The sequence below is a fragment of the Emydura macquarii genome, unplaced genomic scaffold, assembly GCF_026122565.2.
Source record: "Emydura macquarii macquarii isolate MOO-44397 ecotype Brisbane River unplaced genomic scaffold, CSIRO-AGI_Emac_v2 contig_3240, whole genome shotgun sequence".
Classification (NCBI taxonomy): domain Eukaryota; kingdom Metazoa; phylum Chordata; order Testudines; family Chelidae; genus Emydura; species Emydura macquarii.
Genome location: NW_027133377.1, coordinates 621598 through 639076, shown reverse-complemented (window position 1 = coordinate 639076; position 17479 = coordinate 621598). Strand labels below are relative to the sequence as shown.

The window sequence follows — 17479 nt, the reverse complement described above, 5'->3', positions numbered from 1 at the left end:
TTGGTAAAAGTCAAGCCTTGTGTTAAAGTGTACATTAAACCTGTCTTTGATATGATTATGCTGATCATTTTGTAGGTATAACTTGTCCAATTGATGATAGCATAGGAGTAATTTCTACTTTGGTCAGATTCCACATATTGTCAAATCTCACCTGTATTTAAATCACTCTCCCCAAACTGCTCCAGTGAACATCAACTTATATAATCCTGGTATTTTTCTTTTCCCTATCATAGAAGATTAGGGTTGGAAGGGACCTGAGGAGGTCATCTAGTCTAACCCCCTGCTCAAAGCAGGACCAACCCCAACTAAATCATCCCAGCCAGGGCTTTGTCAAGCTGCACCTTAAAAACCTCTAAAAATGGAGATTCCACCACCTCTTTAGGTAACCCATTCCAGTGCTTCACCATCCTCCAAGTGAAAAAGTTTGTTCTAATATCCAACCTAGACCTCCCCCACTGCAACTTGAGACCATTGCTCCTTGTTCTGTCATCTACTACCACTGAGAACAGCCTAGTTCCATCCTCCCTGGAACCCCCTTTCAGGAAGCTAAAGGCTGCTATCAAATCCCCCCTCACCCTTCTCTTCTGCAGATTAAACAAGCCCAGTTCCCTCAGCCTCTCCTCATAAATCACATGCTCCGGCCCTCTAATCATTTTTGTTGCCCTCCAATGGACTCTTTCTAATTTTTCCACATCCTTTCTGTAGTGGGGGGGCCCAAAACTGGACACAATACTCCAAATGTGGCCTCATCAGTGCTGAATAGAGGGGAATAATCACTTCCCTCAATCTGCTGGCAATGTTCCAACTAATGCAGCCCAATATGCCGTTAGCCTTCTTGGCAATAAGGGCACACTGTTGACTCATATCTAGCTTCTTGTTCACTGTGACCCCTCAGGTCCTTTTCTGCAGAACTACTGCCTAGCCAGTCAGTTCCCAGTCTGTAGCAATGCATGGGATTCTTCCGTCCTAAGTGCAGGACTCTGAACTTGTCCTTATTGAACCTCATCCAATTTTTTGAGGCCCATCTTCCAATTTGTCTAGTTACTCTGTATCCTATGCCTCCTCAGCTTAGTGTCATGTGCAAACTTGCTGAGGGTGCAATCCACCCCATCCTCCAGATCATTAATGAGCTAATTATTATTATAGTATTATAATATTATTATGATTAATTATCAAACTACTATAGAACTCAAATCCATTGTGATTTGTTAGTAAACTGATTTAAATGCAACATTATTTACATAGAGGGTTGCTGTTGCCTGATGGCAAAAGTTGACTCTCAATACAAACCTTACATGACTTTATTTTAATTAACAAGAAGGGAAGGGCAATCAACTTAGATAAAACAGGAACTAAATAGAAACATTTTCCAGAACAAGGGTAAAATTTTCAAAAGTGTCTGACTTAAGAGCCAAAGTACCATTTTCAAAAATGACATTGGAGCCTAAGTCTGATAGGCACTTTGATATCCTAAGCCTTTTTTAGAGGCCAAACAAAACAAAAACAATCAGATAATTTTGTAAGTGGTGAAGTAGAGTAGATATTCCTCTGCATTCCTTGGGTACAGCTGACACCAGAAGCAGTATTACTAAAGGAATTTTTTTTCTAATCCAGCAGAAACCAGAAAATATTGTAAATCTGGCAAATTAGCCTGTTTTTGCAATAATTCCAGACTCAAACACAGACATTTCAGATAAATACTCTAAAGTTTGGATGTGTATCCAAACAAAACCTTTCAATCTCTTGAGGTCTGCCCATTCCCAAGATACAGAACAATACCTGACTATAGTTGAGGATCTTGAAGACAGATTCTGAAACAAACAGTATCTTCCCTCTGTCACAGCCCACAACAAACAGAAATCCATCTGCTGCCTAATTAGGAAAGATATTTAAATTATTACCTTATTTTAAAAAGACAATGATATGTTTTAGCATTTAATTACCTTTGTACCATTAATATCTTTACATTTATAAAAATAATTGAATTAACAAACAAAAGTATAAAATTATGATAAAACCTTAAAAATCCTTTTGCACTTGGAATTAGATTTTTTGGCACTATTTTCTTTACCAAGGACAAGAATTTAAAGGCAATTTCAGTAGTAGAAAAAAGCTTCTTTAGCTTTTTTCTACTACTGAAATTGCCTTTAAATTCTTGTCATGTAATATTATAGTTGTACATTTAGTAATTCCTAAAATTAATTTAAAAAAAAAGTCAATTACTAATCCTCTTGTGTTTGACCTATATTTATTTAATTTTAAATTCATTTGACTTCTCTTACAAACTAAGTATGGCCCAGATCCTGCATACATTTCTATATATGTGAATAGTTCCACTTAATTCAAGGAGACTCATGTACATAAGCATTTGTGGCAATCAGGCCCTAACTCTGTAAATTCATACAAGACACAGAACTCTTTAAATAACTCAGTCCTGCATATACTGTATTTGGTCATTTAAATGAGATTTCCGAAGCACTGCAAGCCTATTAAATCAATGTTTAAATCTGTGCTTAAGTACTAGAACAAAAAGGCTGTGGTTTATGTTTTCAAAGTGCTGGTAAGTATATAGATTTTATTTTTACAATCAGCTAAAATACTTCTGTATGTTGTTTACTCAGCAACCTTAGTTATGACTTTTATGCATCAACTGATTATACACTGAAAATCATATCAAATGATGGCTGTTTTTTTCTATAAAAAAGGCAATAAGCCAATAAGAAATGAGTTGGAAACAATGGTGTTCATTTACTTACTTCTAACTTAATTAACCGAACAACTGAAAATCCTGATGACTAGGTGCGGTGATGCTTTTATGTCAAAATTATTTTATGTGAAAATATTTTCAACTGGCCACTTATTTTTGATCCCTCCATTTTTAGGGGCTCAATTTGACACTTGTGGCTTGATTTTCAGAGGTTTTGAGCATCCTCAAATTTCACTGACTTCAGAGTGAACTTGCAGGTGTTCATTAGCTTCAAAAATTAAGACTACATATTTCAAGATGTATCACAGATCTGGCTATTATATTCATAACTATTAAGCCTTTCTTTTCATGAGAATTAAATTGATACATTTTTTAAAATCAAAGTTTTAAATTTAGCATTTCTAAGTTGAAACCTACCCTGAGAATAAGATGTTTTAATTCATCATCTGACAGAAAAGCAGGTTTGTAGTTTGCTTCTGTATATGGGTTTGTGGCACCTTAGAGAAAAAAGAAATAAATGAATATACAATTTCAATAAACTTAATATATATCCAACTAGTATATATGAATATACTCTTGTTTATAAACACTTTTCCTTCAGTGCTTTTTGATGCTCCCTCATGTTTTTTTCCAGCTTTGTTCTAATTGCAAGTATCTTTTACATCAAGTGGAATCCAGCTGAAGACAACCCAGGAAAGAATGAACACTGGCTGGAAAAATACCAAAGTACACACTGAAGACAAGAACAGGCAGTAATTCCAAAGATCAATAATCCTTTGAGGAATAAGAATATTCCTCTCTACACAAGTGTTTTCCACACGTTGGGCTGTGTTCTGTCCAAGTCTGCTCTCCACAATAGAACAAAAACTGATAAATTATTAAAGGGACTGATGTTTTCCACCTCTAAATAGTTTCCTGAATCTAGACCCTGGTCAACAGTGACTGAAAATCATTACTATCTGATGGGTACTCATATGTGGGTACTCATATGTGAAATGAATTGGTGATCTCTATCCAATTCTTAGTGCTCAATTTCAGCAGAGGCCAAGGATTTGAATAAGCATTGAGAATGAACTACCATCCACTTCTACAGATGAGGCAGCTTCCAATGCTGTCATGTCACCCATGTTGTACTCGTTCTAGTGTAATTTTTCTGCTGCTATGTCCTTTGAAAAGCAATACATTGAGTTAAATTGGTAACGAGGGAGCTGATGAAAGATTATAACCTTACCAATTAAAAGTAGCACAGGAAGTTAGGTTCTTTACTAGGGTGAGAGACAACAAATATAATTTAAGATGTAATGCCTGATAAGTCACAAGACAGAAAAAAATGAATACCTCCCGGTCTTCTCCTGAGCCACCTTCCTACCTCAACTCCTGACAATTATGCTAGTAGTCTGCATAATTATGATACTATATATATTTATTTAGATTTCAACTATTTAAGTATACATAGCTTTTCATTACTTAGTTTCACCCTGTAACATCTCTACGGTAGAACCCATGCTAGCTATTTATATACAATATTTGAGTGTCAAAAGACTGTTTTTCTCCCCATTCTCAGAGAAAGCAGGCCAACCTTGTAAATTAGTAAAAATTCACCATTATCACAGCGTTCATAGGCAGCGAATGCTATATAGTTAGGATTCTGTTATGAAGGTCTCTACATACCCTTGTTTTGAGCTGTCATAAATTATCTCCAAAATTTCTCTTTTGGGGTTGAAGATATCCATACAATCTCAACCAAAATAAGACTTCTTTGAAACTTTGGCCAAAAAAGCTGATCAGCAGTCTGAGTCAGCACAGCACTGAATTAATATGCACTTTCCCTGATTAAAAAATATCTAGATCGTGTGCATGGATAACTCAAACAGTTAACCACGTAGACTGACATCGCTGAGGAACTGTCTTCAAATTAGTTTTTCAAAATAAAAATTCAACTATAAATTGCTTTTGTGCATGTAGTACTAATTTTCTAGGAAGTTATTATTTGTATTTGTTCAAATGACTATATTGTTTAGTAAACACATTAGCACTGACAGTTATATAGGGGTGGTTTGGGGAACCTATTTCTCTGAAAAGTTCATTAGTTTTATATGGTTTCCATTTTACAGAACTGTAGCAAAATTAGCATTTGTTTTTTCTTCTCCCTCTCTCCTGGTCTTTTTTTCTTAACAAAATAGAGATGTTAATTTTTTGTGCTGATAAAACTAGAAGTTAAAAGTAAACCACACAAATCTGGAAATTCAAAAGGTAATGCTCCTACAGAAACCTTAACTCTGCCACATTTTGTACTTGTAGCATTTTGTAGTCCTGTTTTTTTGGTTAAATGCATATAATAAAAAAAAACATTATAGCTGAAATTCACCCAGGTGCAGAAAGCTGGCATAAGATCTTCAGTGACATATAAGTCCTGGAGGGCACAGCCTATGTGTCACAGAGGTGCTTCTGTACTGGCCTGCATAAACAAGAATGGGTTAGGCTGAATGAGGAACTACTGGATCAATGATTAAATGGATCCAGAGACCCTAACAGCCCATTCCTATGATATGGAAGCGCAGCTGACAGTAACCAGCTTACAGATGATGCTGTTCTGTACACTAGTCCTAAGTTTTAGAGGTGGATTCTGCCTCCCTACACTATGCATCATGTACCACAAGTGAGTTACCTTTCTTGTGGAAAACTTGCCTTTATGTTGCCTGTCTTCTGCATTGTTTAACTGCATTCAATTAGTAAGCCAATTTCAGACTCTGTTTCTGGCCTCAAAGCTGAGTTAAGTGAATGCTGTCAAAGCAGAGTCAATTTATGCCAGGATTCTAGTACTGTATCATCTCTCACACAGATTATTTCTGCCAAGACCTTGAGTAATCCAATATAAATATGGGACTCTATGGAAGGTACAGTGATGTCCATGCTAATACATATGGACCATGCTTCCAGTTCATAAGCTCTACACCAGAACATGCCTCAAAGCTCAACGCAGAACAAAGATAAGAATTTTTGTAACTCACCTCGTAATGTTTTCATATGCTGAACAGCCATTCTCAGTACAGTAAGTTTATCCAGCTTTCGGGACATAGCATTGCAAGTTGGTACCAAAGATGCCAATTCATCTATAAAACTGTTCATCTTATCTCGGCGTCTTTTTTCGATCTGGCTATGAGCCTCTCTAAGCAATAACAAAAATGTAAGATTGAATAGTGTAATGAAGTTTCAAATGGTCAGAAAAAACAAAAAATAACTAATTTTAAAGTAGCAGACCACAAGGCCTATCCTGCAACCCTTATTCATAAGGTCACACAGACAAAAGTAATCTCACTGAAGAGAATATTGAAAGTTAACTACTTGTGTGAATGAGGGTTATTCACGGGAGTAATGGTGGCAGGATGGGGCCCTAATTTAGCATCAGATAGTCAGATCATTATTTAAAATCCGTACTGAAGTTATCTGACAAGCAGGTTTTACCTATCTATCTTTGGGTTTTATACCACTGTTTTAGTATCTGAGCACATCTACTGAAGTACCATAGGAAATATATAAAAATCAAGATCAAGATCATAGATGCATAAGTATCAGTGTGTACAAAAAACATGGATAATAGTTCATGCCAAAGAATAGCATCAAAAAGTGTAAATATTATAATTCCCTATAATAAAAAATTCTTTATTGAAATATGTGCTTTTGTAAGCTTTCCCTTGTAGCAATAACCAATTAAGTTTCCTATTAATTCCATAAAATTACTATTAAAAATATTTTGGAAAACGGCTTTCAACTAGGCTCTTCCTATCGCTTACAGAAACTGCAGAGTATCACATCATCAATTTGACACTGCATGTTCAAATTCAAAGTGGCTTATTTTTATTTTATTTTAGTTTTGCATTTTGTATATTACATGTTCTGTAGCACTTTACAGCCTGGTAATTTTATAATACTTATAGCATGCAATGTTTTTGGTTCAATGTAAAGGAAGTTTGCCATGCTATTTCTATTTAATGTTAATATTAAGGGAAATTACTTTTAACTACGCATTTCCAATAAAAAAATCTACTATATTAGTATTTTCATAAAATTGCATGCAGTTTATACAGGAACAAACCTTTAAAACTGAAAACAGATGGAAAAGCCAAACAGAAAAAAAGCCCTAACATAAGTTTTTACTTTGAGACTCAGGCACAGGTGCACAAGGTCCCTAAAATGACAGGAGAACTAGAATATTATCTTTATTCAGTAAGTTAGTTAAGAAAGAAAATAGTTTACCTTGCATTTTTTATTCTGCCTTGTTGGTCTGTATATTCCAACCTGATGAGGAGGAAGTTACATTACAAAGTCACAAGTTTATCACCATTATTTTCTACATAATTTTCTAATAATTCCTTTTGTATACACTGAGTAGCTGTTGGTCTTTAGTTACAACAATATTTTGGGGGCCATACTAAATTAATCTGAGTTTAGAAAGGATTTTCATTCACAATAGGTTTTCCCACTAAGGTTCATGTTACTTTCTATTCTAGCTATAACATTAGACACTGATCCTGCAAATTCTCAGATCCACATGGAGCCCCAGTGACTTCAGTGGGAAGACACACAAACGAAAAAGTTCACCCACAGGAATCAAGTCTGTAATTAAATCCCTCGGAATGCCCATTTTAGTAATAGTGCAACAGTACCTTCCGTGCTGGTCATCTTTATCTGTATCCATACTTTCGCTACAAAAATCAAAACAAAACAGCATGTCAGAAATACAGTAGAATTAGTGAATGTCAGCTTGTTTATGGAATAAGCATTTATTCATGCTTCTCCAAAGAAAGTCAGACAGTTATTGCAAATAATCATAATGAAATGTTACTTTTGTCTTTAAATACTTTAGTACAAAAATAATTCACCAATTTATTCAAAGAGAACATACAAATGTTTCTGTGAAAGACTATGACGGGAGCACATCAATGGAATAAATCAAGATGTTCAAGTAATTGTACCAAGCAGTAAAACAGGCAGACATTCAGAGAAGGCATCAGTGTTATTAAAATGTCCTTTAGTGTACTGATGCGTCCTTTTAAGTTTTTCTCCAAAGCAGAAATCCTTTTAATCCATTAACAGGCAACTTGCATTGGCAAAATGGAAACAAAAGATTCACAGCATATTTGTTACAGAGTCCAACAATAATCGCTCTCAGTTCCACATCTTCAAAGTCTTCAGCTAACAGTTAAAAGTTCTTCATGTTCAGTTTTTACTTCAGGTCACTCCTAAACTGAACATGGTTAAGTTACTTAGACCTCTTGTTCTGTTTAGCACTCCTTTTTGACTCTTAGCATTCACATTCTCGCATGGAATTTGCAGGTGCAGATCAATTAAACAGAAAAATTCTCTCTTTATACTCCCCCCTTATTTATTTCAAGATTTGTTCTTGAGCTCCTATTTCAGAGCATCACAATTTCCTACATTTTGAAGTCTTTACTATATCAGTTCCAATGGGAATCTGAAAGAACCTCTCAAGATAGAGTTTGCTTTGAAATTCAACTGTGAGCTAGTATTCATAGAGGACTTCAGTACATTGATGTTAGGGAGCTCCTACTGGTGGATTCTAACCTAAGAGTTTACTTGTAAGGATGTAAGGGTGCAGGTCCTCGATTTCAGTGGGTCTAGAACCTGGGATGGTGGGGGCTCCAACACTCCCTCAGCTCCACTAAGGGAGATAAATGAAACGCCACTTAACCAAACATGGAAGGTCAGACCCACACAGGAAGTTCTATAAAAAAGAATGCCCAAGGCATGAGGTTGCCCAATTGACTCATGCCCACCATGTAAGCCAAAAAGTGACCAGGGTGGGTTGTCCAAGCGACCAAGTAGATTTTATGTTGATGCAGTGTCAGACCCCTCTCTGACCTGCCTCCTGAGATCTGTGTCCAACCCGTTCCTGGTTCCTGCTCTGCTCCCATCCTTTTCCTGGTTCCTGTCCCTACCCTCTGTTCCTGCCCTGCTCCCTGCCTTGTTTCTGGCTCCTTTCCCTATAGTTCACTCCTAACCACTGGTTATCTGTCCCAGCTCTGACCCTGGCTAATCTTCTGGCTACCAACCTGACTCTGAATCTGGCTCTGACACTTGACTTGCTTCCCGACTCCTGCTCTGACCACTAGATATGACCACCTATGCCTCTTGGACCCCCCCTCCTCACAGTGGAGGTGCTCTTGCCAGTACCCGTCGGTACCCCTGTGCCACTAGACCCACAGGAACAAGTTAACCTGCAACAGACTGAGAATCTAGCATTGTAGATCCAAATGGCTCAGCCTGCAGGAGAAGTGCATTCCCTTGGTGAACTACTTGCTTCCTTTCAGGGAGAAGGAGCCACCTCCAGGCTCAGGGAGAACCTCCCTTATCCAAGCAGGGTCCTGTAGTCCCTCTACTGGAGCACTTCGATGGCAAATGCTGAAGTTTAGGGGACTTTTGAATCAGTGCCATTTGCTTTTCTTACTCACACCCACCAGGTAAGCCAGGAAGTGACCAAAGTGAACTGTCTGAGCAACTGAGCAGACTTTATATTGTTGCTGCATCAGTTCCTTAATTTATTTGTCTCCTGCGATCTGCATCCAACACGTTCCCTGTTCTTGTACCACTCCCATCTGTTCCCAATTCCTGCTTTGTTCCTGCCCTTGCTCTCAGTTACTGGCCTACTCCTTCTCCATGCCTGATGCTTGCCTTGTCTCTGCTTCCTGATGCTACGCTCTACTCCGAACCATTGGTCACTAGTCCCAGTTCTGATGCTGGCTTATCTTCTGGCTACTGATTCCGACTCGACTCCTGATTCTGACCCTTGACTTGCTTCCTGACTCTAGCTCTTGCTCTGACCACTAGGCCTGACTTCTACATCCTGGTTCCAAACACTACCATTCTTTACTGATACTTGGTCTTTTTTTTTTTATATATATAGTACAATATTTGCATGGCACTTTAACGATATAAGACAAAGGGTGAGATTCACAAGGGAGACTTAGGAATGCTGAATGTTGCACACCTATCTTGCAGGTGTTCTGCTAATTGGTGGAATTCACAACACTGAATTAGGCACTCTGGCTCCCTATACAATGCATGGGGAGAGTTAGGCATCTAAGCATGGAATTCACAAAAGCCACCACACTGTGCAGGGAGGTGCCTAAGCTAGCCAATAGAAAATGCCACAGAGAGGGGTATTGCCTATACCCCACCCATCAATGCAACTTAGGTGCTTAACTCTTGGCCGGAGTGTGGTGCCTATTGCCACTTGGGATTCACAGCTGTGAACCCTCCCCTGGAATTAGGAGCTAAGAAAGGTCAATCCTTTTTCAAGAAAAGCCGTATAGCCCAGTTAAAGCACTCACTCAGGCTCAATTCCCCACCTTGGCCTGATTCAGAACATGGATTTGAACTTGTCTCTTCCAACCTCCCAGGACAAAGCCCTAACCGCTAAGTTATGGGGTATTCTGGGGCAAGTGTCTCTAAATCTTTTCTGTTTAAGCTATTCCATTCTATATAAATGTTAAATATCCACTGGGCTACAGAAAGACTGCAAGAGAATGACACAATAGTCCAGTGCTTAGGGCACTCACTTAGAATGTGGATGACCCAGGCTTCTGTCCCCCTACTCCAATGAATACTTATTTATAGAGTGGAATAGCTTCAACAGGAGAGACTGAGAAAGTCCTATCCCAGAATACCCTGTAGTCTAGTCCCACATTCAAATCCCTGCTCCACGTTAGGCAGAAGCCAGAGTTGAACCTGGATTTCCCACATCCTAGGTGAGTGCTCTAACCACTAGATTAAAGCTTATAATAGGGCAGCATCACCTGCTTCTCTAGATGTTTTGTATGGATTAGGTGTGCTCTGAGCATATCTACTGGATATGGCCCCAAAGCCAAGATAAGTGGGGGAATGCCTAGTTTACAAATCCCACTGGGGCCTAGTCATAAATTAGGTACCAAGTTGCTGAACAGAGTCAGGACTTAGGCAGCTTCATGCATGCCCAGCTACTGAAATTTAGGCACCCAGGGGACTTTAACAGTGGAATCTTAGGTTCCCAGGGAATTTAGGTGCCTACAGGATCAAGTGGCAGCAGAGCAGTGGTTTTGTGAATGCCAATGGTACCCAAAGTGACACTTAGGTGCCCAAGTCCCCATTGCAAACCTCACCCAAAGTCCTTACCCTGAGATGTCAATTTTTGTAGAATGCCTCAGGTTCACCATCTCATAAGGCTATACTATTATGCAGACCTTCTGTGTGATAAGTAGTTGTTGTCTTTTCATGTTAGCACCTCTGTTACTGCTCCTAAGAAGGATACTGGCCATTTCATAGTGGACATGGAAGCATGTATGTACATTCTGAGATATACTTTATACCTTAGCCCACAGTAGGCAACTTAGAAATACCAAATAAAGTCAGTGTAGGAGGTGTAGGCTACAATTCTAGAATTACTTTTCATAGAAGATTAGTGTGGGAAGGGACCTTTGGAGGTCATCTAGTCCAACCCCCTGCTCAAAGCGGGACCAACCCCAACTAAATCATCCCAGCCAGGGCTTTGTCAAGCCAGGCCTTAAAACCCCCTAGGGATGGAGATTCCACTACCTCCCTAGGTAACCCTTTCCAGTGCTTCACCACCCTCCTAGTGAAACTTTTTTCCTAATATCCAACCTAGACCTCCCCACTGCAACTTGAGACCATTGCTCCTTGTTCTGTCATCTGCCGCCACTGAGAACAGTCTAGCCCATCCTCCCTGGTACCCCCCTTCAGGTAGTTGAAGGCCATTAACAAATCTCCCCTCACTCTTCTTTTCTGCAGACTAAACAAGCCCAGTTCCCTCAGCCTCTCCTCATAAGTCATGTGCTCCAGCCCTCTAATCATTTTTGTTGCCCTCCAATGGACTCTCTCCAATTTGTCCACATCCTTCCTGTAGTGGGGGGCCCAAAACTGGACACAATATTCCAAATGCAGCCTCACCAATGCCGAGTAGAAGGGAATAATCACTTCCCCTGCTCCGCTGGCAATGCTCCTACTAATGCAGCCCAATATGCTATTAACCTTCTTGGCAACCAGAGCACACTGCTGACTCATAACCAGCTTCTTGTCCACTGTAACCCCCAGGTCCTTTTCTGCAGAACTGCTGCCTAGCCAGTCGATCCCCAGTCTGTAGCAGCGTATGGTATTCTTCTGTCCTAGGCGCAGGACTCTGCACTTGTCCTTACTGAATCTCAGCAGATTTCTTTCGGCCCAATCCTCCAATTTGTCTAGGTCACTCTGTATCCTATCCCTACCCTCCAGCATATTTACCACTCTCCCCAGCTTAGAGTCATCTGCAAACTTGCTGAGGGTGCAATCCATTCCATCCTCCAAATCATTAATGAAGATGTCGTACAAAAGTAGTCCCCGGACTGACCCCTGGGGTTCTCGCTTGTTACCGGCTGCCAACTAGACATCGAGCCATTGATCACTACCCATTGAGCCCAATGATCTAGGCAGCTTTTGGTCCACCTTATAGTCCATTCATCCAACCCATACTTCTTTAACTTGCTGGCAAGAATACTGTGGGAGACCACATCAGAACCTTTGCTAAAGTCAAGATATAAAAGTCTTTTTTTTTAGTTCTACAATTCTAGAAATTAGTTTTCTTTGCTCTGCTCTTGCAGTTTGGCAGAACTATTTTTTATTTTTGTTCCATTTTATGGATATTTCCACCATATTAAAGCATTTCCATTTATTTGTTGCAAATTCAGCAAATCAAACTGATCCTGGGACTTTCCCAGAGATAGTCCTTCATCTTGGATCACTTGTCCTACCCCTGCTGAACTTTAAATGACACACACCACTTCCCCAAATGTATGAAGTTATTTTCTTAAGATGTAATAAGAAAGTTTGGATTAATTTAAGTCAAACAGGGCTATTGCTCTGAGAGTGGATATGTAGATTTCAGAATATTTTTCTTCTCCCTTCCATATGTTCTTACACAGAAGAGGATAGACTAACCCAAAGACAATCAGGCCTACGTTTTCAAAAGGGACTAGTGATTTTGGGTGCCCAATTTGTGATATATTACAGGGGCTGATTTTCAGAGGATTGTTGCTCACATTTTCTGAAAATCACGCCTTAAGGCATCTCAGATTGGGCACACAAAATCACTAGTCACTTTTGAAAAATCTGACCTTAAAAATAAGTGCCTGATTCTGATCTCCATTGAAAGACTTTTATGCTGCTCTAGCAGCTTTCAAAGCATTATACAAGTTCCTTGCTCCCTTACATAGTAGGCATAACATTCAATTTACATAACTTAGTTTCAAGGCTCATCTAATAAATATATTTATAGCACCAGGAGCAGATTACTCCAAACTGTACATTAGAAGATGTTCTAGTACCATAAAAAAAGAGCAGAACTTGAGTAGTTTTGTTGAGGTCATCAGTGTCTCAATCAGAAATAAAAACTTTGTTACAGATATACTTTGGGGAGATAGATAGATAGATAGATAGATAGATAGATAATCTTTATACTTACTCAAAAGAAAAGCCATCAAGTCTGAAAAGATAAAGAAAAATGTATACTCAATGTACAAACATTATTAGTGCTTATTAGGCTATATTCTGCTAATTGCTATTGTTTGTCTTAATTTCCACTTTTCTCTCCATTCAGATACACTGATATTCTGTAGTCTGGAAAAGCTAAAAGTTTTCATAATCTAGTGACAAACATGTTTATAACCTGCTTCCAAATCGAGCAACTCCACTTTTTATGGAAAGATAATGTTATAGTTTACACAACTGATTTGAAAAGACACCAAAGCTGATTAGCCTAACATTAAACCTATCACATGCCTTCTGTTTCTTGAACATGTCTGGTGAACCTTTGCTCTACCTGTGTACATTATTCCTTTGATCAGAGTATTCCAGTACAGGGCACTTCAAGGGATGATGCAGTATGCATCTCCCAGTTTTCTTGTTTCTGGGTTTTGCCCAGTAGGAAAGATGGACTTTTTTTTAAAGTTAGTTCTGCAGTCTTTATTTTGAAGATCAGACAAGCTTTTCCTTACTATCAAAAGGACAGTTTCATGTAAAATGTAAATATAGTTCAATTGATACACTTCAAGTGAATTAAGACACTTGTAGCAACATTCTAGTCTGAACAACGTATCTTCCTACAACTTTTTGTTAAAAGCTCTACAAATATACTCGAATATATGGACTTTATTTGTGAATCCCTTTTCATAGTAGCCATTATAATACTACTGTTATCACAGAAGTAAAGTGCACCTAATATGAAGTATTATTTCAGTTGAAAATTTGACACTGGCAGTTTTAAACAAAAATAGATGTGATAATCTTTATTATACCATTCATTATACTTTCTCAAAATAATTAATTAAAAAAACCCCATCCAAATAATGTTCAGTGTTTTCCAACCTTATGAATCAGAGTCTGGGAATTCCATATTTCCCATACTAATCAGTGATCTTACACTACTTCCAATAAAGATTTGTATTGACATCACACAGAACTAGCATAAAACTTGAGGAACTTAAATGAGGTGTCATCATTCACACACTTTTTTAGGTAGTTGAACAACTATCACAAAGAAAGATTTTCACAATGTGCTAAGTCAAATCCCAAATTCAGGGTCCATTCGCCTCCTGTTATTGATTAGTGGGTCCCAAGACCTCCAAAATGGAAGCTACTACTTTTTCAGTTGAAGATTGCCTTCATAAATTTACTGGAAATAAATGTGCCCAATCTATACCTAGATCATTATTTCCACCTGTGAAGTTCTGGTGGCAGACCCCAGCATGTGCTGCAGTAGCAGTGAAATCATGGGAGACTCAGTCATAGAATATGTCCAGAGCAAGGTTAGGATCCCTTTTGACTTTAAGGCATTCCTGAATCCTTGTATTTAAAGCCAGGTTGTGAGAGAACCCTGATGTAAGCACTGGGGCTAGGAAGCTAGCTGGGAACATAGGGTCTCTGGCTCCTTCTGTAGGTTAAAAGGTGAACATACCCTCAGTTTTCACCAGATACCTGGGTAATTTGCATATGCTTCTCTATAATTTCATAAGGTGCTTAAAGATGCATTATTTTGACTTTATACTTTTTCCTAGGAATTGTGTTAAATATATTATGTACCTACACATGTAAGAGTATGAATTCATGAAAGTTATTCCATGGGAAGAGTGGAATGCTATGATCTGGAAGTTAGAGGATTCAGAGTGGGCAGTCACGCCCAAGATGTAAGCAGAAGAACAGGGACTCCTTTGAGAGGTCTCACTTTGCGATGATCTTGGATTCCAGCATATTGGAACATATCGTAGTAGAATGGGGAAGACCTGCTGCAGTGATAGCAGAGGACTGGATGAGAGCTGGTCTGGTGGACTGGAATCAGAAAGAAAAACTGAAAAGAAGAAGGCATTGTGGACCAAAGAAGACCTGATTGATGGGCTGGTTTGTACTTGGCAAAGGTAGACCACAACAGGGGAGCTCCCCTCCACCCCTGTTCCACCCACTTGACCAACAGAACAAAACTGGATACTAGTGAGTGTCTTATTATTTCAAGAGTAGAGGAAGAGTAAATTGGGGTAGAAAGGAGCCTAACATGACTGCCTTTGAATAACTCATTACAGTAACACCAGAACAGAAGAGAAGTCATGGAGCCAACTCTGAACCCTCTATAAATATAAAATAGGGATTTTTGGTGGCAGTGTAAATGTTTTTACCCTCCAGATGTAACCACCATTTCCTTGGTTTGGTTGTGTCTTATAGTCAGGAGAAGAGAGCTGTGAAAGATTATTAAACTTAGTATTAAGGAACCAGTATGTTTTATCACTTATTTAACTCTTAATTACAAATTCTACCCTTGAGATTAGTGTGAGCACAAATCCAAGAACAGACTTTGTCTTTCTGAAGGAAAGGAGGAATTCAACAGTGCTCCAATTCAGAGGATACATATGGAAAAATGCTTTCTTGAGGTATCAGAAATTGATAAGATAAAGCATGCTTCAGCTAAATCTGGTAAGATACATTTAAAATTAGAACAATGATCTTATTCCAAAAAGGCTGGTCAAATGAATATTGCAGGTGGAAATGTATATAGTCCATATGTCCAAAGTCTCCAAAGACTATTAGATCTCTGAATTAAAGAATCTTAATGTACTTCATAACTGACATGCTCAATATGGATTTTAAAAAAGTCCAGAGAAAATGGAACATTCCAATATTAGACTCTAGGCCTAAAATGACAGAATTTGTACAGACTTATGTGAAAATGGGCTATACCCCAACAGCAAGTAATTGTGTTAAATAATCAATAAGAGCATCCCATAAGTTATTCTGCTGCCAGCTATGGATACTGACTGATTTTTACACTTTTACACAGTGATTTAAAGACTTTGGGTTGGTCTTGAGGTGCTTACTGCAGAATATGAATTACCTATTCTGAAATCTGGCAGAAATTACTAAAATCTTCACCTTCCGAAAAATGAGTCAGTCTGTGACTTCTTGGGGCAGATGTGTGAAGTCAGTAAGCAGGTATATGCTAGAACTTGGATTGTAGTTCTTTGACTAAAAAAATCTCTTACTGACCAGCCTTCCTCCATAAAAAGAGAGGTTATTTTTAGTGACTCTTAAAGAAATTTCACCTGTACAACCATCCTTCTGTTTTTGAAGAAGAGATCCTTGTGTTTTTTCAAGAACAATTGTTTGGAATTATGGACCAACACAAAATTAGATACGCTGATTAAGCAACAGGTAAGAGACCTACTGCAAAATTACCTTAGTTCTTATTACCAGCCTTTAGCCTCAGAGGAGACCAAAAATAATCAGTAATAATCAAACAAGGCTTTCTGTGGCACACTGTAAGAAGTGGCAGAAGGATTGAAGAAAAAAGGGGAAATATTCCTAGTTTTGCATCTGATTTTCAATCTCCTCTCATTTCCTCCTGCTATTTAGGTTACCTTATGGCCTAAATTATCTCCATTCATTCAGTTTCCCAGCCTCATATACCTACAGAGTCAGTAAAAAAGGAACGTAATAGAATTTTTCATTTAAAACAAACAGTTGTGGCCTGATCCAATTTTTACTGGATCAGGTGCTTGGCTCAGCCTTGTTTTATAGGTATTACAGCAAATCACAGAATGCTGGTTAGAGCAAAGAACCAGGCAACAGGACATCTGAGGTTTACTCTTGGCTCTGACACATGACCTTACTCAAGATTCGTAGCATTGTGAAGTTTAAATACTATTTCTCGTATTGTTCTGCCTGTAAAGTCAGATGTACTTTGTACATGATTCCAACTGTATACGCCCCACAGGCAGAGAAAAACACATTTTAAAAACTGTTATCTAAAGTTATCTAAAAAAAAGTCTATACATAATGTTGCTGTTTGATATGCCTTGCTTTAAACAAGGCTAGAAAGAAAAATCAGAGTGAGTATTTCTAAAGGTAAAAGTTAAAAGAAAGCAAATGTGTCAATATTCCTGTATGTAATATGTACATATACCTTCCAGGCATAAACACTGCAAACATGCAGTGGTAATACTCATGTGAAAGTATAGAGTCATTTGATAATCAATCAAGCGCTTTGCCCACTAATCCCTCTCCACCAGCATGACTTCTAATATTCCAAATCTCTGAGCAGTTTTTTAATGGTTCATGAAAAAATAAAAACAAATGACCAGAAAAATGTTTGCCTTTTCCTAACAACCTCACCCTAGTATGTGGAATTGCTCTTCAAATGCCATCATCAAAATTACATTGGTCTGCGGTCCAATAGGGAAA

At 38.3% G+C, this 17479-nt stretch overlaps 1 protein-coding gene across 4 annotated transcripts in view; it reads right to left on the bottom strand.

Moving 5' to 3' along the window:
• BMAL1 (basic helix-loop-helix ARNT like 1) overlaps window positions 1-17479 on the bottom strand; it is an 87674-nt gene that overhangs the window by 30994 nt on the left and 39201 nt on the right. For all 4 annotated transcript variants that reach the window (XM_067532058.1, XM_067532060.1, XM_067532057.1 and 1 more), the window contains 6 exons: window positions 13218-13238; window positions 7375-7413; window positions 6965-7006; window positions 5719-5876; window positions 3125-3204; window positions 1780-1872 (listed from right to left, as the gene is read on the bottom strand). In XM_067532058.1, coding sequence (XP_067388159.1) covers window positions 1780-1872; window positions 3125-3204; window positions 5719-5876; window positions 6965-7006; window positions 7375-7413; window positions 13218-13238 — 433 coding nt within the window. The remainder of the gene's footprint in view (window positions 1-1779; window positions 1873-3124; window positions 3205-5718; window positions 5877-6964; window positions 7007-7374; window positions 7414-13217; window positions 13239-17479) is intronic.